The following is a 22024-nucleotide window of genomic DNA, read 5'->3' as shown; positions in this document are numbered from 1 at the left end:
ACTGAAATCATATGACATGTGTACAAAATGAAACACCACGAGAATGAGAAATATCTAGTATTTGTCAACTGATCTCTGATGGTAAATGTAGAGAATAGAGAGTGGAGAACAAGAGAAACAAACCACTTGTTGATTTGTCAAATATGTTATTCACAAATTGTAAATGATGTAAACTTGTGCAACGTTGAGTGTAATAGAAAACATTAACAACACCTTTATTGCTGTTTAAAGTTGGTTAAATTTTCTTAACGATAAATCGATAAAATCTAATTGAAAAAATTCTGATTCTTAGATAATTTTCATTTCGACGTAGAGGAAATATGAGAGGACTATATAATACAATGAAGAAACTAGCAGGGAAATGTGATCATCAAAGTGACCAGTCAAGAATAAAGTAGGTATGCCAATCACTGAGATGTTAAGAATGCATAGTATTTGAACATGACAAGAGATATTAGTGTTTCATGCAATTAGTTCTCTTTATGAATTTAAATAAAGTCAGAACAATTATTGATGCAGAATATTATGAATTCATTTATTTTGAGGTTTCTCGTCAACTGCTTACAACCAAATATGTCAGAAGGGGTTTTGTGGAGATTTTAGAAATTTCACTGATTGAAATCATGAGTCATTTGAAGCTAGACAACCATGGAAAACCTGGAAGCACTGGACGGCCGTTTCGTCCTGTTGTGGGACTCTTCAGCAGCGCGCGTTGACGATCACGCACCCCACGAGATCCGAACCCAGGACCTGTCAGTCTCGCGCCAGGCACTTAACCAAATAAACCACTGAGCCGGCATCCAAAATGTGTTAGATTTTAACATTGAGGTAAGAAATAGTATGAAACAATTGACATAATTGAATGTAAATCATTGAAATGACAAAGGATATCAATAATAACTATATATATATATATATATATATATATATATATATATATATATATATATATGGAAGAACAGGTCAGAAGTTATTAGGTAAAGATAAATTGTGTGATAATTTTAGAGGTAATGAAGGATTCATGGAATTAATAAAGTGATAAGATGGGTTACGAAATGATTGAATAGAACTGGAAGAGTTCACATAATTTAAGAGGATCAATTGAGCGGAAATATGTGAATGAAAGGGTGGTTTAAGAATTCGGTAATGGGAGAGGAATATAACACAAACTAAATATTTTAAAAAATAAATAAAATAACACTAATTTAATTGAAAAATTCTAATTTTTGGATAATATTCATTTTGACTTAAAGGAATTAAACCCATATCCTAATGTGGCTCAATAAAATGATATATAAATGATAAATTAAGCGCAACGTGTCAAGTAAATTGATTGTAAATTTGTCCACTCATTCAATAAAACAATTTACTGAGGTATAATGCAAATCAAACTGACATTCAATGGTCATTGACATCGGCTCAAGAACTGGTTCTATCATTTACAATGAGAACTATTCAGATCCATGGGGTTGAACCTGATACATCGAATGACCATCTGAGTTGATCTGAAGGATATTTCACAGTTTCAGTTTGTCAGTTTTTTTGGTATGAAGTTTTATTAACAATGAAGAATGCTAGTTTTATCATTAGTCTTTTCTGAGGTCTAGACCGGTAAGTATTAGTTACATTGTCTGGCTCTATATAACATGCAGAAAATGTTTCCAGAGATATGAAGGTGAACTATTGACAAGAACTTACACGCTAAGAGAATGGTTATGATCAATAAACTGACTAGTTAAACGCACAATGATTGTGGCTGCTACTTAGTTGATTGAATTCGAAAGTCTACTGAAAATCGTGTAAATCTCAGTACATTGATAGACTCGTCTCAAACTAACCTTACTTTCGAGGTACATCGGTAAACAACCAATCGAAACACCTGTAACTGTAATTTGAAACCGGAAAGGTTGATTTAATTTTCTATGTTAATCAAATGAATAATGTGGAGTATAAAATTCGTAAATAGTTATGTTGATGACGATGCGATTCCGATAAACCACTCATTCAGGCTAAACGTCAATATTTATGTGACTAATTAGAATAAAAAACAGTATTGAGATTGTTTAAAATCTATGTCTTACTACTCATTAGACTATCAGCAGACTAGATAACCTTCGAAAAATTGCGACTATATACGGTCGAATTGTTATTTCAGCGTTTATAAATAAGTGACCTTCGAGTAGTTTTATCATTCGTCAACTTGTGTTGAAATTACTCTATTTCCATTTATCTACTATTCATACTGATAACGCTTATTTTTTAAAGCATCATTTGCGTAAAATAACGGGATTAGATATCTGGGCATGGAAGTATCAATTTATCATTGACCAGTATTCAGGCTCATATTAGCAGTTGAATAATATGGAAAGTGTTAAGGAATACGAAAGCCTGAATTGTTTAGTCTTGAGGGGTGAAGTTTAAAAGAAGTTGATGAATGATAATTGATCCACTAGAGTATAATAGTTGGTTCAATTACTGATGTAACTGACAAATACCTCCACTGACCGGAAGATTATATGATTAGTCCATATAATTAATAACCAATAGTAGTCTCACTCCGTTTATTTCACCGATTCATGTTAACATTTCTGTATGAAAAATCGTAGCTTTTAATTTTCACCGAAATATGTCCAAAAGAAACCAGTTTATCCCAACAGTTAACTGACTAAAAGGTAGCTAGCTGTGATAAATTTATTTTGTTCCATCTTATATATAAGATACTTTCAAACTGTTTTTCTCACTCCGAATTCAGTTTTGTTAGTAAAATGTGAGAAATCAAAGATATGAAAAAAGACTAGAATGTGAACAGATTCAATAACAATACATATAAATGACTAAAGTTTTACCGAGAACTGTTTAATTTGTCATGGTTAATGTAACAGTGATCGAACAACATCCAACTGATGTTCATGTTGGAAATTTTCATTTTTCTCATACGTGGTTACATAGTTTTATATATCTCACTTGTTTGCTGAATAAACTTCATGTTTTGAGTAAACTGTTAGTTCTAGTATAAAGCCATTATGATCTGAGAGTGTAATTTGACTGTATCTCGAAATAGCAGTCAGCTGATGTCAGTTAATTAATCAAATTTAGCCTACATGTACTACCCGTCATTCTTAATTCGTTAACAAAATGTTTAAAACGGAAATGTGAAATTAAACAAGAAATTGGTTCGTTTTATTACAGTATTACTTTCAATACAAAACAGAATGAAACTAAAGTGTCAATGAATTGCAGAAATTCAAAAAAAATTAATATTTCTCGTTTATAAGTTACAAAATAATGCCCATGCTTAATATACGGCTGAATCTATAAAACATAGAAAGCAAGATAAAAATAAAAACAGTCGATTTGCGTAGATTATAATGATTGTTCAGTTTCACTGCATCTTAACTCTGAAGAAACAAGTGAGTGTTATGACTATCACAGTCAACATATGATGAACTATACGTGTCTGTACACTCTTATTACAATAGTCAGTTTGACAACAATCATAAGACAATGATTTGTATGTTGGACCCCAATACGCAAAGCTGCACTCAGGTGCACATTCTCTAATTGGAGTTGGGTAGTGTTCTACCGAGAGCGTCTACAATAAAACATATGAAAGTGAAATATATATACTCTCGTTATTTCAACACAAATAAATAATAGTATCTCTATGAATAAGAAACAATAATCAACAGAGTCATTTAGCACTATGTAATGGTTGCTAAGAGTTTAGTAGGACGTCCTTCACATCTAACAATCTATTTGTTTAAGTGAAATGAGTATTGTCAAATTGATTTCTCCAATTAGTGTGTTTACAATAATATTTTTTATCAGAACACATATTGTTGTCAACATCACGGTAATCAGTTTTAATTATTTCTTGGACATTGTTGTTCTTACATAGTGCAAGTGAATAGATTTGTTTCTCGAAACCTGAAGATCACTTGAAAATAATAATAGTTCACAGCGATGATTAATTCCAGCTGATCGAAGTGAGGACAATTACTTACTTTACTTACGCCTGTTAACCCTTGTGAAGGAGCATAGGCCGCTCACCGGCATTCTCCATCCAACCCTGTCCTGGACAACCCTTTCCAGCTCTTCCCAGTTGTTATTCATCCTTTTCATATCTGACTCGATTTCCCGACGTAATGTGTTCTTTGACCTTCCTCTTTTACGCTTCCCTTCAGGATTACAAGTTAGGACTTGCCTCGGGATGCAGTTCGATGATTTGCGTAATATATGTCTTATCCATTTCCATCGTCTTTTCCTAATTTCCTTTTCAGCTAGAAGCTGGTGTGCTCTCTCCCACAGAAGGCTATTGCTGATGGTATCCGGCCAATGGATGTTGAGTATCTTGCGTAGACAACTATTTATAAATACTGTGCCTTCTTGATGGTGGTTGTTGTAGTTTCTCAAGTTTCAGCTCCGTACAGTAGAACAGCCTTGACGTTGATATTGAAGATTCTCACTTTGATATTGGTTGAAAGTTGTTTTGAGTTCCATATGTTCTTCAATTGTAGGAATGTGGCCCTTGCTTTGCCAATCCTCGCCTTTACGTCTGCATTGGATTTTCCTTGTTCATCGATGATGCTTCCCAGGTATGTGAAGGATTCTACATCTTCCAGAGTCTCGCCATCAAGAGTGATTGGATTGCTGTTCTCCGTGTTGTATTTGAGGACCTTGGTTTTCCCCTTGTGTGTGTTGAGGCCTACTGATGCAGAGACTACTGCTACACTGACTGTCTTTATCTGCATTTGTTCATGTGTATGCGATAGGAGTGCTAGGTCATCTGCGAAGTCCAAACCGTCTAATTGGTTCTGAGCTGTCCATTGTATGCCGTGTTTTCCCTCAAATGTCGAGGTCTTCATAATTCAGTCAACCACCAGAAGAAAGAGGAAGGGAGAGAGTAAACAGCCTTGTCTTTAGCCCTAAATAACTGAAAACAACTAACGACTCACTTTCACTTAGATTTAATCTTACTTATGACAGAGAAGAATAGATAATTTTCAATCATTTATAAAACTGTTGGTTAGTTATGCTTGTACACTAAAGATACTACAAGACATTCAGAATAATTAACAATTACCCTGTTTTGAACGGTCATAAGTACATTAATGAGCAACGGTTCAACACTTTAATTAATCTCACTGGATAAGCTTATTGAAATTCAACAAATGAATGATTCATTGCACTTACTGCACACCATCTACAATTATGTCCTATTCTCACTGAAGAATTCCTGAATGGAACTGGACAAGGATTGCATTCATAGCAGCTTAAAGACAGACCTGAAATCAGATAAGAAGACATAACGGTACTGTCAAATTTGTACGTTTGTTTAAACTAATTCAACGACTGTCCTTATTTATGATTTGATGAATAGTTAATTGACTGAACACAACAACATTCATGGTATCACTAACAAACATAACAAGTACATACTGAATAAATAAAGTGCTGATCACAGTCCTATTCAAGCTAACCAGTTTTCACCAGACTTACATTGAGTCGCAGGTAACACGATGGATAGTTATGGGATTTAAATCAGTCAGCATAAACAGTTAAGAAGAAATCTGTTTCAATTTCTTCTAGTTAACCGAAATACCTTTACATTATTTATAAAACAATCATCATATAACAAAGAGAAACATTAACAAGTTATCTTACTGCAATGTATATTAACTATAATCAGCAAGATCGAAAGGAGAATCCGTGAAGCATACTCCGATTACTGTATTCAGACGTTTATTGTAATGATATCGTAATGTTCAGACCAATTTAATCATGATTTTATTAGACTCTTATGTCATCAATACACATTAAAGCATATTTAGATGATTGGCCAACCGAAAAAGTAAATGTTGATTGGTTATCGTATTCTGTAGTACAGACTACACACTCACTAGACATACAATGTTAATACGATATGAACATTTATCATAAGGAATATAACCGGTCGCGAAGTTGAATTTCCTGAGTAAACCTTATCACATAACCAAGGTATTCTCGAGTCTAGTAATTTGTAGAGAGTTTGTCTACCTGTCGTCTTCCTAAGGCACATGTACGATATAGGTTCCATTTTATCTGTTTCACCTAACAGACTGAAAGATTGAATAGCACTGCCATGCAGTTTTGTGTTTAATTATCTTCCAAATGTTGAGAGAAATACTATCTCGAGAACGATGACACGCAACACGTGAGAAATATTATCTAAATTTTACCGATCAGGACTAAGAAAATATAATGAGGAGTAATAACAAATAAATTTGATTGGTTTTGAAAACATCTAACATTTATAAATGGCCTCTCAATGTAATTCACGTCTTTCTGCGGTCGTTCATTCATGCTGTTAACACGATTCTTGTGTACTATCTGAAATAGAAAGCATCAGGGGTCGTGATTATCATCGTACGACTAATATCAAAGCGTTTCAACACAATGAAAGTGAGTAAAATAATCTGATGTCTTCTGAAGTGTAAAAGCTGGTGTACACGACAAATCTCAAACTATAATTTAACCGGCATCATTGTGAGATATCGGTTGATTTGTGTGTGAAATTGACTTCATTGACACGTATCATTTATTCGTTTATTATTTTACATTGGATTAAATCCAATCACATGAGAAAAATGCCGACACGAGCAATGATGTATCAGACATTGAGTTACCTGTTTATTCAATCAATACCAATTTTAGGAACTAGTAATTATAAGAAAATGTGAATTGCAAGATGATCTAAATAGTAGTTGTTAGTTCTAAATGTTGAACTGATTTTAGGAAAATATTAGAAAATTCTTGATGAGTTAATAACTGATTTCTTATTCTTTTCAGTGAAGATGCAGGGAACTGTGTAATTGTATAAGGACAATAACATCTATACTAAGTGTGAAAGGAATGAGGTGAGGTGAAACTGTGGTGTGTTCGAGATGGATCTACTTTCATGAAGTATGGTGTATGACCTATGTAACATGTATTGGGTTGTTCTCGATTGTGTCAAGATTATTTCAGACACCAACAGATGGATGTTTGGTTCAGTGGATATACGAGAGAGGTTAGAGAAAATAAAATACGGTCATACTGCTTACAAAGGAGTTACATGGGTTCTGGAAATATTTTACATTACAAAAACTACAGTTGTTGGTTTGATTTCTTCCAACTTGTGCAATGTGTCAAAGAGGAGGTTAAGTGCAATTGTAGAACTGGATAGAATGAAAGTATTCAGTGTTTTTGCTTTAGTTCTGTCAACTAAATGACTTCTGTCAATCAAATGAGAGTAGACAGAGTTGTGTATTGGCTCTCTATGTTCTTCTCCAAACCACACTATTATCGGTGTTACAGTCGATTGCAAAGTAATTGAGTTCAGTTTTGCAAAATAATAATCAATTGCTTCTATTATTATTATTATTATTATTATTATTATTATTATTATTATTATTAGCTTTATTCAATAATATCTTTTGGTTTAATATAGAATACTTGATGCAACGTATTTCAACAAGTTTCCGTTTCTTATTTCTTGATCTATCCTGACCATAGAAATTGAGTGGTCGCCAATTGGATGTTAGCAGTTTAGGAATAGACATCTGAATACTGTACACTCATTTCGATGTTTATTGCCAGCAACCATAATGTGTCTGATTATGCTCTTTTCTAACTTGTACAATGAAAGGTCATGAACATTTCACAAACGCACCTGAATAGCTTGTGCAACTAAATAATTGACATAATGATCTGTTGAAACAAACAAAAGACAGATAACATGTTGAAATATCTAGATAGCAGGCACAGGTAGCCTAAATATCCAAGTGGGCCGCCTAGTTAATATTATTGTCTCAATTTGCATATTTAGTATAGGCCTTTTAAATATCCTTTAAGTAAAACTGTTTTTACTATTCGCTTGCCTTTTTAACAGAAATCGGTTTTCGATGTTGAAATGGAGTGAAAATTAGAAGGTCGGAACTTTCAGAACTATTCTGTGATTCACTGTTATCCCTATTTTTAGTACGTAATGAGTTAACATGAGGAAGTTTTGTATTCCAGCCATAGTTTAGTAATAGAATATAAAATAATCAGGAACACTGTAAGTTAAATATTCAGAACTCGTGATTAATAATAATAAAATTTACAAAACAGAGAATAACGGTCCAATATCTGACGCTAGTTAGATCGCATGATGATTATTATAGAAATATACATGTCGATAACCCTGGTATATTTTCATAGAATTAATTCGCGTTAGACAATAACGGAATGAAATAAGTTGAATATGAGAATAGATTTTCAATGCGCATACTCCATACACTCATTGATCCGCACGGACAATCAGATAAACGAAGTGGAGAAAACGAAGCGGAGAATGTTGCTGGAAGAATGGAATACGAACCAAGACGGGAAAGTCGAGTACGGAAAATCGTTTTGATGAAGCATTACTCAGTATTCATATTCAGACAAAAATGAGTTACAGACACGTATTGATCAAATCAAACAATCAACCCATATGAACACATGAAGTCAGTTAGGGTTAATAAGTGAGGAAGTGACAAATTCAGAATGAAAATTGAGAAGAATAAATAACTGGTTTGTGCATTGGCTAGGATAGCCTATATAAGCTTGAAAAAGTACCAGCCACTACAGGACAAATCGACCATTATTCGTTAAATAACCTTCAACAAAATAAACCAAACAATGGAACTCATAAATGTTTACCAGAAGGTGGAATATTATCAGGCGAATTTCTCACTATTCCATAAATGGTTTGTCTGTTTAGAAGAGTGGAGAGTTTAAATTTATGTGAAGTGAATGATAGAAATGCCTTAGTGATCAGTTTTCATCATTTGTTTCCGACATCACTAAGAGGCCCAATATGAAATACATGCAAATCATAACAAAAGCGAATGAACTCTATTTAGAATACAAACACACTGATGATGTTGAATACACCCAGAATGAAATCAGTTTGTTGAATCTGAAGACATAGACATCGATTCACAAGGTCTTACACAATAACCAGACAAATTAGAAAATTATTCAGAAACTAACTGCAGTAGAAGTAGATACATATCTCATGAAATGTTGCAAGTGAAAATCGTGAAAATCTCTTCATCATATCATCTTATTCATACTCAGCCTCGTCTTAATTCTCACTAACAAACTTGATACATCACAATCACAATGTCAATCTGTGTAGTTCAAAACTGAGGCAACTCTATTATTTTTTCAAATTTCACATTAACATACATCTGAACACAATATGAAACAGAGAGTTGACGCCCACATTACCAAAATTATTGACTGAGAACTGTGTTGACAAATGTGTTTCATGTGACTAATATCGAAATACAAAGTATTGAATGCGTAATATTTTTCTTTGAATTTCAAGTAGATAAAGATCTCAATAACAGTTGTATGTCATGAAAAACCATTCTGGTAAAAGTGAAAATCAAATGATTTACGAAAGTTACATACTCTAATATTTTTTCACATTTGTCATCTTCAAACACATTTTGCCATGAATTCTAAACTTTTGTTGTTATGTCAAGTGAAGATTGTTTGTTTTAAATGATTTGTCAATAGTGTTATATACGGTGTGATGTGTTTTCAGTGAATGACAATCGTTTTACCAAAAATCTTATAACTAAACATATTTCAAATAATTTTTTGTTTGTAAGCACAAAAATACACGTAAATAATTATGTGTAGAGGTGTAGTATCACATACAATGACGCAAACATGTTCTTTCTCGTGAAGGAAAGCGGTTGTGTAAGCTGAATTATAATAGAAATGAATTTAGCTTGAACGTCTTAAATTTCAGTGTGTGTATTATCACTAAGTGAAACGAGAAGGAAAATTGATTAGGGTCCAACATAAATAGAAGTAATAGAAATAAAGTATATGATTTTCTTGTTGACCATAAATATCTGTGTTCCATAAAATGATCACAGAAACAGTCGTGGATGAACGCTCTTGTTCATCTCTTATGCTTTAACTTATAATTACATGTTTGTTACTAAGACTGTAAAAACTCTTCATGGTTAAATTTTCTCTCGTTTGAATTTTGGAATTTGAACAACTAAAATAGTATTATCTTATTTCAGATTTCACGTTCATCTCACTCACGGCCATTTCGTAACTAGAGTCCTTATATAATCACAACTAAGAACTTATGATCTACAGAGGCGTAAACACGGAAACTGCATTATTTTTCGTGCTGTAATAGTCCGTAAAATGTGAGATGTAAAGATACATTTGACTTGTTGATTAAACGAAGTGTTTCGTGATACTTCACTTCACGAAACATTGACGAGTATCAAAACTTCATTGTATTCAGTAAACATAATTTGGATTTTTCAGGATAGCAATAATTCTGAAACTGTTTGCACTGAACATTTTGTTGAAATGTAACTTTTCATCATTTTGACTACTTTAGCAGATTATTCCTTACAGTAAAATTTTGAGAAATTTCCGTTTTAACTCCATTCACTTTTCTAGTTGATGTGCGCTTTCATCAATTTTTCAGATTATGCACCAGACCTAACTGGTTGATTCATGCCCCGTCAATTCATTAAGAATTCTATTTTTGAGTTATATATTATTTATTACCTAATCTAATGTATATCAATGTTCTATTTTAATATATTTATTGTTCCAACTAAATGTGGAGTTTGTAGATACTTCATAGAATTTTCTGTTAATTTTAGGCAAACTTTAAGAAATTGAAGTTTAGAATAATTGGAAAAAATGGAGGGAATTATGTATAAATAGTTATCAGTACACAAGACTCTATGAAGTGTTTTCTCAGTTTATTTCTGGAGTGATAGATTCAGAGGCATTTTAGAATCGTACAAAATTCATGTTTCTTACTTGATTTCTTATAGTTAGAGGATCGCAAAATTTAAAGAAGTATCTTCATCATGATTGCGATAATAGATTGCTGAAATGTGGAACTGGAAAATAATAGCGTTCTTCATTATTTCACTTCCTTGAACTTAACGTTTTTGCAATTGAATTTTTGCCTGATACTAAAACCCAGTGATATTGATTGTTCTAGTGAAGAAATAAGGAAATAAAAATCTGTTGACTACTTGAGTATCACCGTTAAAAAACTCAAGTAAAAATAGGTCTAATGGCAAATTAGGTACAGTTAATGATGAATTTTTATCTAAGATGAATTATCGACTGTGTTAAGGAATTCGCTTACTAATTAGAATGTTTATGGCTGATATACACATTTGTATGCGACTTTTATATTTCACTGAATGTATAGCGACTCACGTGCAATTGAGTCTATTCTCATTTAATTCAGTTAAGCCCTTTTGCTAACTTATTTAGCGGACAAAGTCATCGGCACTATAACAATTTATTGTACCCTTATTATTTTGTGCTTGTATGAAATACGTATGCTTGAATATTGCTTACGGCCTACGCATTTATTCACTCTGCTAGTCTTACTACTAACTGCTTATTTGATTCGATTACTCATTCATTTCACATGGTATATATATGTCCATGTTATTCATGTTCAACACTCACTCACTCACTCACTCACTCACTCACTCACTCACTCACTCACTCACTCACTCACTCACTCACTCACTCACTCACTCACTCACTCACTCACTCACTCACTCACTCACTCACTCACTCACTCACTCACTCACTCACTCACTCACTCACTCACTCACTCACTCACTCACTCACTCACTCACTCACTCACTCACTCACTCACTCACTCACTCACTCACTCACTCACTCACTCACTCACTCACTCACTCACTCACTCACTCACTCACTCACTCACTCACTCACTCACTCACTCACTCACTCACTCACTCACCCACTCACTCACTCACTCACTCACTCACTCACTCACTCACTCACTCACTCACTCACTCACTCACTCACTCACTCACTCACTCACTCACTCACTCACTCACTCACTCACTCACTCACTCACTCACTCACTCACTCACTCACCCACTCACCCACTCACTCACTCACTCACTCACTTACTCACTCACTCACTCACTCACACACTCTCGTCTCGCTCTTGCTCTGGCTCCGGCTCGCTTGCTTGCCTTTCGGCACAACTCTTCTATGCTTGTTTAACGCATCTGTACATATGGATATATGTGTGTGGTCTCGCATTAAACGTAATCAACACTTCGTATTTGTCTTCTGATTAATATACCGTTGGAGCGTTATACAGAACGGTTATCAAGACGAACTGCATGCGAAGTTTAAGGATTATATCGAATACCGACCACCACAAATGTATTTATCATGCTACCGATTCCAGATGATAAATGTACGCTAAACATTTGAAACTCGACTAACGCTATTTACTCCGAGTTGGCCAGTTGAACTCAAACCATTGATTTACTTGATAACTTACTTCCATCTGTTTCATTATTTTATTAAACGGAATGTATAGAATAAAATATATGACTCAACTCTGTGCAAAATAAAACTTCAGGAAGTCTGTGTTATTGTATGACTATAAAGTAACTATGTTATATGCATATTGATATTCCTTTCATTATAAGCCTTTATTTGACCTATTGACTATTATGATACAATTTATTATTCTTGAGATATTCCCAGTTTGTTAGCAGCAGTCCCTCACAATCACATTCACTTTTTGGCTTAATCTTGTACAAATGTTATTTTCTATTTTATGGTGTGATGTAGTCTAATTTGTTTGTATATAAACTCAATACGTTTAAAATATACAATTCGTATTGCGGAGGCTGAGATTGGCGTTATGGATTGGACAGGCAGGTCTAGGTAGAAAATGGATCAATCGGAATTCTAGGCTGCTTTTACTAGTGTATGCGTCATTAGTTTGGTCGTGTAAGTCAGTGCAAGTAAATTTAGCAGTCGTATTTTGCGATAATCGTATAAGTTAAAGACATAACATAACATAATGGTTATGTGACTGTAGGTATTAATTAGTCTAGTGACATATATTTCCATGTTTTAGACTTATCTATAGTCAAATACATGATGCACACTGCTGAGGAGTTCCACAATAAGATGAAACAGTCGTCCAGTGCTTCCAGGTTTTCCATGGTGATCAAGTTTCAATTGACTCATGATCTCATCCATTGCAATTATCATAATATCCACAAAAACCCTTTTGATATGAATTAACATATGCTCACTAGTGACCGGCATCAAGAGGTATATCTTGGAGTTCTAGTGAGAAGCCGTGACCAGTGGAGTCCAACCGGTCCAGTTGTAAGATAGTAGCTCACTGAAGACAATGGTGGATATGTCGCTCAATTTCGTGGATTAGTTGAAGTTAGAAATTAACATCATTGGATGCCGGCTGGATCAGTGGTCTAGTTGGTTAAGCGTCTGGCTCGAGACTGATAGGTCCTGTGTTCGAATATCGTGAGGCGAGACCGTGGGTGCACACTGCTGGGGAGTCCCACAATAGGATGAAACAGTTGTCTAGTGCTTCCGGGTTTTCCACGGTGATCTAGCTTCAATTGACTCATGATCTCAAACATTGAAATTATTATAATATACACAAAAACCATTTTTAATATTAAATACATAAATGTTAGTACACAGAAACAATCAATTTTTAAAGAAGATATAAATTTTACCAAATATATAGATGATAACCAACTTATGTCATGTAAATAAACATGTATCTCACCCGTGTATTATGTAATCCCTCTAAATGGTAAATTATTCAATATAAAAAATATAAAAATAAACATGGAATTTATTATTTTTCTAAAACATAAGCTGAAATAAAATAAATTAGTGAATCCTAAAAAAAAAGAAAAAAAAAGAGAAAAACGAAATAGAAAAAATTTTGTTTGCTCATCTTTAAATAAAGAAATCACAGTTTTTTGTTTTTCACATGATTAATTATATAAAAATTAGATTGTGAATTTATGGAGATATTTTGATTTGAACATTGTACTGTTGAGTTTTTTTGTTGCATCAATTTTTATAAATAATGAAACAAATAAATAATGATGATAGTTATTAGTAGTATATGATGAATTATTATTGGATTTTTTTTAATACTTTTATTACAATAATTATTTTGACAACAATGATAAGTAAGTTTAGGGTATGTTTCACTGAAATATTCAAAGTCACATTTAGGTGTACATTGTCTGATTGGATTAAAATAATGTGGAACTTCAAGTTTCTATCATAAAAGATAGGAAAAAAAAGTAGATAGATATATGATTTTACTTTGACAAAATTAAACAAAAGGGTACTTTTACAAACAGGTAAACGTGTTAATTAGATAATAGGATATAACAGTTGTTTTTATTGTTCCGTCAATGTATTTGTAGTGTCAGTCATTATGTTAAGCCTATATATCTGATTATAGCTTTCGGACAGCCCATTCTATTCATTCTACTTGAGCCACATTCCAACCTTGTTAATTATTCACTTATCAATCTTGACTGTTTTTATATGAGCGCGTAGGTGTGTGTACACTTCTTATCCCATTACTCATCACATATCTGCAACTTATTTTTGTGTGCCTATAAATATTGATTAACGCTTGGTTAAATGGAGTTTGCTTACCAGCCATCTCCACTGCTCGTCGTTTCTATTCTCTCTATTCCATTCGCTTCATGTACAAAAATATATGTATTTACAAGTCCATTCTCGTTATTTGACTTATCTAAATCCGCCATAATAGTCGATGATTATATACGAGGACAGGTGACATATATATTTCAACAACAATCATCATTACGATCCCCTTGGAATCAGCTCTCGGGCCACTAAAGTAGAGAGACCTTTCGACAACATCGTACGAACTAAATGACGACAAAATTAAGGGCCCCACAAAATATTATAGAGAATCTATTAGACATTTAATGTATTCACTGGTAATACAAACATAATATATTTTTCTGTCAAATTCCAGTTAAAGTATATCACATCTCAACTTGACAGTCGAAATCCACCTACATAACTATTTACAATTACAGGAAAATGTGCATTATTAAGTGTATAGTTTCTTGTAAATATTATTAATGTGGTTGTGAAAACGCTTTTGCATATCTGTTTCAAAAGTGAATATTTTAACTATAAGAAAGGGTACTATTCATATATTATCTTCCTAATCTTATTTCTAATCTCTCCTTTTAGGTATTCTACTTGTTAGCTAAAATCGGTGATAAGATGTACTTATAGAGGTTTTAAATTTTTATATTATTTCATAGACACTTAAGATACATCAACTGTTCACCATTACAATTTTACAAAGCAACGAATCTCACAAATGTAACTCTACAAGGAATATAAAATTCTCAGAAAACATGTTTATTGAAAATGACTAAATCATCTATAATAACTGGTTGTTATCTTGACGACATGTTGTTCAAGGACTAGGAGGTTATCAAAATTAATTTTTTCCAATCGTTTATCCCATAATATCGCATCACAAAACGTGTGATTATATGATTGTAGTGAATCGAATATAACTAATGGTTATAGACATTGAATTTTATGATGCAAATTTTTGTTCATTTAATAGATTATTAATTAATTAATGTCAAGTGCTACTCAATATAATATTATAAATCTCACTGTCAATCGATATAAATCAATAATAAAAAATATTAGTGTATTCGGGTATCATCATGGTCTATCATTGGTATCAAATAAATCCCTTTTATACCGTTTTATTGTTCTTACATGCCTAGTGCAAATCATGGGTTCTAGTAGCACATCACAGAATTTTCTGTAGTAAGGATACTTGAACTTGCGTTATCTAGTGCTTAATAACAACCTTTTAACACCGATGTTGCACATCAATACTATTTATTCTCTCATTGGTTGTTTACATAGTCAAACAATAACTTTCTCATAATTGATTAATAGACATAAATATGTATGACACTCACTCTTGCTCTCTCGCTTCCCAGTGTGCTTGTCTTTTGCGAGCTTACGGACTTTATCAATTGTTAACAATGCACTCTACCAACAATTGGTGTTCTGGATTTTGAATATTTTCGAGCTAATTCATAGGGCTACTAGGAGAATCGACCTGCTTAAAATATTCAGTTAACAGGATATCATTTACTGGAGTCAGATATAGAGGAATTGACCTCTACAATACTGCTAAGTAACTGTCTCGTGAGTTCCCATTATTGAGGAGTTCCACACTAGGACAAAACAACTGTTCATTGCTTTTAAGGTTTAAATAATTGTCTAACTAATTTCATATCGTGATATTCATTATAAAATCCAACAATTTAAACAAACCCTTCTTGTTAATAAAATTCAATTGATTAAAGCTCAAACAATCGATAGCATAGTAACATTGCTTTTCGCTTTAAATAATCAGAAGGCACAAACAAAATACTTTCATTCTAGTTAAGTTTTTTTAGATCTCAAAAGAATAACCAACTATCAAAATCTTGGAGATTGTTGAGCAGTTATATTCTGTTGGGGACGTTAGATCCCCAGAACTCATTTGGAAAGGGACCTGATTTTGTAATTTTGTTTAGAAAATTTCAATTTCTTTATTCTCGCGCCAAAGAGCTCTTTTCACCTTCATCTTGTATTTCTCACTTGGGGGAATCTGAAATGTTATTGGTCCGTTATGTCTTTTAGAATGCTATTTTGTAACTCTCCCCAAGGACGGTTTTGTGCTGTATATATACGTTTTGACTTGTGTTTGTTGTTATCGATCGTTTCTGACTGTTTTCAGAATATATTTCCCCATTCCAAGCTTGGACTTCCTCCTCTAGTTAGCGGGGCTGAAACGCATCGAATAGCTAGCTTATTGGTTTTTGGTCACCGAGTCTTTGTTCCGTTCTCAATCTAAGTGAACTCGTAACCGCTTCAAACCTAGCATGTTCTCAAAGAAATAACTTCGGAAATACAGTGAATCCACAACTAGTCTGTTGTACGTATTTAAGTATATACACCAGTTACTGTACAGTACTTTAGGTCCTGTAATCGAGTTTCATTTGTAAAACTGTAAGTACTTATTATAATTCAGTAAGTGAATAGTATTCCCAAAAATGAATATTTTTTTTACTGATTTCACTCACTGCACACCATTGACAATTACTATCATTGTGTACCAGTCGTGATGAAGGATCGAAAGGATCTGGACATAGTAAGCATGAGTAGCAATTCAAAGACAGATCTGAAGTCAGAAGAAATAAAAATAACAATAATCTCACCATTAGTAAGCCGTGATAACTAATAGGACAGATTATCATTCATATTGGTAATTATCTGCTAAAATTGTGAACATTAATTCTTTGTTATATTAATTTAAATTCTGAGTGAATAGAAATATACCAATATTTCATTATCTTACATGACATAATGTGCTATCTCTGATTCAAATGCAGAACGATGGTAACATTTTTGCATCCAAATATAGGTAACTTTAAGTCATACCGCTGGTAAATTAGTAAGTGTAAGTATGAGGTCGTTGAGATTATTGAATTCCATTGAAATCATCAACCAATCAAAGTTAAACAACCATTGAAAACCAGAAAGCACTGGATGGCTTTTTAGTCCTGGTATGGACCAACTCGATAGTGTTCATCCACAACAACGCAATCGAGAATAGAAGTCAGAGCTTTCGGTCTCGCACCACCATCCAGGACGAAAACGTTTTCCAACACTTCCAGGTTTTTAGTGTTTATCTAACTTAGATCGGTCGGTGATTTCAATAAAATCTATAAGCATTAAGAAAATATTTATGACGCTGTTATTTCCAATGAAAGGTGATCAGCAGTTATGTCATACGTCCTATTGGACTAATTATCTGTAGCATCAAGAAGTAAATCATATCTATCAGAATTAAACTGGCTTAAATGTTTGATTGATCCATCACAACGTAGTAACTACTGTCTTGATTTCAAGCCTTAAACGTCGACAAAACTATATTGGTAAAATTTTATATATAACCATTCAGCTAATCTATTCAACATACGGGTACCTTTTGTTTTGACAATGGAGAGTTGAATGCAATCTATTGCACAAATTCTTGTGATATTTAGAACTTACAAACCGGTACATCCACAAATATCAAAAAGTTGATGATTCTCAAAATATAGGAATTATTTTGATGAAGTATTGTGGTCATAGATAATTTAACCAGTTGTAGTCGTAAATTTAGTGTTTTTGGGGTAAGATCTACTAAACAATAAATACTACAACTGTTTCTCAAATAGTAAGTTGATCACCAACTTAGTGTTGGTAAGTTGATATGTGTGTTAAACCTTAGATTATCTTACATTAAAATACTTATATGAGTGTTTATATGATAGGAAATGTTTAATAAAATAATCGGAAGTGGATCAGTACCCTTATGAAGCCACCTACAATTGTGTTTTTGATTTTGCACTTAATTGTGGTAGCAATTCTATGGGAACAGTTGTGAGAAAACTATCACCAAAGACTTTTAAACAAATCCTTCGAAAACTGTTTTAAAGAAAGTAAAACTGTTCACAGGTGAGATCATAAGGCACTTTAAGGATATTGGATATAACAAGAGTATAACAAAAGATGTTTTTAACTAATTATTATGAAATAAATCCAGATTTTACTCTTCGTTACACCTTCAAGTGTGATGAAACTCTAATAGGTTTGTTAAATAGTGGTAATGGCGTAACACTTTTTAGTTTTATTTTATATTTTTATAACATTCCACTGCTATTTTGATTTTGGCTCTCCTAAGTGGCTTGATTATAAAATCATTTGTTTGTTTGAATATTCTTCGATTTTTCCTTTAATCATTATTTATGATATTACATCTTTATATAACTGCGTATACAGTATTCAAATACTAATCACTTGCAGCAACTAATACATCACATTTCTCAGATCAGCTCCGTCTTCTCATTGTTCTATCGACATTTTCCAACCGATCAGTCCTAGTGGACAGATTTCTGTATTGTTACCAACTTTTGATGGAGTTTTGTTCTCTGAGCTGGATGGTTTAGTCGTGGAGCTTTCATCGTTCTTCTGAACGACATCATCGGCGCAAGCTTAATATGGAAGTGAAGTGTTCGGATTTCTCTACATGTGGTTGACAGCTTGTCCTGTACATCTCTATGTTGATTGGTTCTTGTTGACCTTAAACCTGTCATTGTTTGCTTTCAACTTTGTAGCTGATATGAAGGCACGAAATATGATGAAATCCCTTAATTTTGAAAAACCTTATCCCTCTAGCTTTATTTGAACGGGTAGATACTTTGTGTTAAAGTCTCAATAACCATCTATGGGACATTTGTCTTATTATTTTTATTTAAGCATCATATTTGACTTATTTTTACTGTACATTTGACAAATGAAAATTGTTTTCTCTATAAATATTAGTTCCTACAGACTCCAATAGTTATAGTAAATTGACTGAAAGCATTCACTCAGATTTTGACATGACAACCTTCCGTAAAACAATCGATTACCAAGGTTATTTCAACCTTGTGAAGATTTCAGATTAATCTGAAACAGTTTGAAAATAACAGAATGTTTAGTGGATAACCTATAACTCATATTTATTATGTGGCTTCAGTGTTATCTGTAATGAAAAAAAATTCGAACGAATGATTATTGCTCAGCCTCATACAAAATGGTCAGTATATAAATTCTGGAAATGTAATTATATCAAATAAACCTCAAACCCGTATCGTTGTGAAATAAAACGTCCTCTCTTGTATCATTTAGCATAATCCAATTTATTCACCTATCTCAACACTTCAATTAGTGCTTTGATTGCAATCCATATAACATTTCGTTAATCTTATTGAGTACAAATAAAATGAAACCATATAATAATACTATTCGTACTAAGAATTTTGATGAAATATACTCTAGTACAAATGAATAAAAAAGAGTGAAAGTTGTCACAGCACACCATATATAGTAAAGTTTGAGGAACAAAAGTTTAGAAATTGAAAATTTACTGGAAATCAATTAATGGTTTACCTTTCTTCGCAGAACTTATTTTACCTACTTATATTCTAAATACAGTTAGTTTCCGAAAAAAATTGTAGCGATTATTGTTAATTCTAACATTGAATCAGTAATTTAGGGATGTAACTAGTGTCCTATTAAATGAATGAACTGAAAAGTGCCAGAACATTAAGATCATTACTTAAAGAAATCACTTTAAGATTCTATAATAATGCAAAATCAAATTATCATAAAACAGATATACAATAGCTTTCTGTAACATTAAATGTTTCAAGGCTTCAAATCTAGTGTCCATCAATTAATCAAATATTTCGAAATGAATTTGAAGAATTATTACACCTAATAATGATGTGGTTTTATTCAACTAATTACAGTCAGAATATGTTCGTTAACTTCAGTAGATACTGAACTGAAAGACTGCTGATCATTATCTATTCAAGCTTACCAATGAATATGGAACTGACTGTTAATTATAAATAATAAGATAAATTATAGAATGACTGAAATCACTAAGCATAATAAAATCAAAATCTGTGCGTATTCTGTATAATTAAAACATCATTAAATGAAATGAAACTTTAATAAATGATCTTACTATAATTTATATTAATTATAATCAGCGAGATCACTAGTAGGAATTGTGCCATATACATCATAATGATAGGAATATAATTAAACTCCGACTAATAAATTCAAATGTTAAGAGTCTAAATAATTACCTACACTATTTTAGTTAGGATTTTATGAGACCTTTGTATTATCTTTAGAGCTTAAAGTACATCTCGTTGGTTAACCAATCGGAAAGACGCAACATGTTTATTGGTGTTTGTATTCATACTACAGATATACTGATTCAATAGACATGTATTGTTAATGTTATTTAAACATTGATAATAAGATAAGTTACTAATTTAGAAATTAACCTGTATGTGTGAAGCTTAGCTGGTGATTCAAATTCTTCAAGCTTTCTACTATAAAGAATTTTTTTGGTTGCTGACTGTTTGTTTACACCTGTGATTACACAGATTTATTTTAGCTATTGGACTTATTATACTGAAGAATGAATGGATCGAATAACATTGATAAATATTTGTGTTTTACATAGTTGTCAAAGGTTGAGCAGTATACTGCTTTAAGAAGCATAATATCAATTACACGACAGATGTCCATGATTAAGATCTAGGTCAATAATAGTGTGGTGTATACTACTTATGTTGACAGATATAAGTAGTTAGTGGCACCAATTGGAAGTGGATTGCATGCCAGCAGAAGATTGAGAAAATTGAAATGAAGAGAAGAGGGAAGAAAACTGAAAGCAATCAAAATAACAACAGCAATGAAGGAACAATGAAGATTTTAAGAGACAACTGCTCGAAGGTGTGCAGATGATATCATATATGGTCTTCAAATTTTATGGGAGCACAATAAATTGGTCTTCTCTACCTCAGTTCATCGTTCGTTAAAATAGTAGGCCTATCTGTGCTACTAGAATAGCATACCCCATCCAAAATTTTAGAACTGCCATGATGTGACTACCTAACCTATCAGACCTTACGTGGAAGTCATATCATTATCTACACTGACTCGTTCTGTCTTGGTAGTAAATTGTTGCTGCTGGGCTATGCTGAATAATACATTTAGACTGGGAAGAGGATAATATAGATAGTATGAAAGGCAAGAGGTCATATGGAGCGAACACACCTGCATAGCCGAGTCATGCCGTACAGATTTAATATTCCTGTGTTCACCATTACTGACCTTCTCTGAGTGTTAAATGTTGAATGTAAATCCTCTGAGTTATCTTATATTAAGCTTTTACGATCGTGTAAATAGCATCTAACACCACCAGAAGTGTTCTCAAAGAAACATCGACTACACTTAGCAGACATGATACTGCAAATTAAAACTATCATACGTGATTACTATGAGAAAGCAACAGAAAAATCAACTTGTGGATCCTTCATTCCGTCCACCATTTCAATGTTGTTTACTCCCGATAGATATTCATGCCATTAACACAATTTTCATGTTCTGTCTGAAATACATTTATAAAAGGCATTTAGAGCTCTGAATATAAAGTCCATATAAATATCTTGGT

The 22024-nt window shown here is 32.8% G+C and overlaps 2 protein-coding genes across 2 annotated transcripts; one reads left to right on the top strand and one right to left on the bottom strand.

Moving 5' to 3' along the window:
- Positions 1-1312: 1312 nt before the first annotated feature.
- Positions 1313-20705, bottom strand: MS3_00002169 (uncharacterized protein). Its single transcript, XM_035731186.2, has 6 exons — positions 20522-20705; positions 17043-17140; positions 13661-14167; positions 10858-11040; positions 5194-5285; positions 1313-3592 (listed from the first exon to the last, which is right to left on the bottom strand). The coding sequence occupies exons 1-3, from the start codon at positions 20580-20582 to the stop codon at positions 13961-13963; spliced, it is 366 nt and encodes a 121-aa protein (XP_035588279.1). The 5' UTR covers positions 20583-20705; the 3' UTR covers positions 1313-3592; positions 5194-5285; positions 10858-11040; positions 13661-13960.
- On the top strand, positions 5906-10000 carry MS3_00002170 (uncharacterized protein). Its single transcript, XM_051209738.1, has 3 exons — positions 5906-5997; positions 6829-7346; positions 7910-10000. Exon 2 carries the CDS (start codon positions 6945-6947, stop codon positions 7248-7250), a length of 306 nt encoding a protein of 101 aa, XP_051075196.1. The 5' UTR covers positions 5906-5997; positions 6829-6944; the 3' UTR covers positions 7251-7346; positions 7910-10000.
- Positions 20706-22024: the final 1319 nt, after the last annotated feature.

The sequence above is a fragment of the Schistosoma haematobium genome, chromosome 1, assembly GCF_000699445.3.
Source record: "Schistosoma haematobium chromosome 1, whole genome shotgun sequence".
Taxonomy (NCBI): domain Eukaryota; kingdom Metazoa; phylum Platyhelminthes; class Trematoda; order Strigeidida; family Schistosomatidae; genus Schistosoma; species Schistosoma haematobium.
The sequence above is the reverse complement of the archived record's forward strand: the minus strand, read 5'-3'. Positions and strand labels throughout refer to the sequence as shown.

What these genes read in the sequence shown, in the direction of transcription:
- MS3_00002170 (XM_051209738.1), top strand. Translation starts at nt 6,945, where the DNA reads ATGGTGTATGACCTATGTAACATGTATTGGGTTGTTCTCGATTGTGTC.
- MS3_00002169 (XM_035731186.2), bottom strand. Translation starts at nt 20,582, where the DNA reads ATGATGTATATGGCACAATTCCTACTAGTGATCTCGCTGATTATAATT. An exon ending in TATAATTAATATAAATTATA is followed by an intron (nt 17,141 to 20,521) that starts GTAAGATCATTT and finishes TTCTGACTTCAG; the next exon opens with ATCTGTCTTTGAATTGCTAC. An exon ending in GTAATTGTCAATGGTGTGCA is followed by an intron (nt 14,168 to 17,042) that starts GTGAGTGAAATC and finishes CTTTTATGATAG; the next exon opens with AAACTTGAAGTTCCACATTA.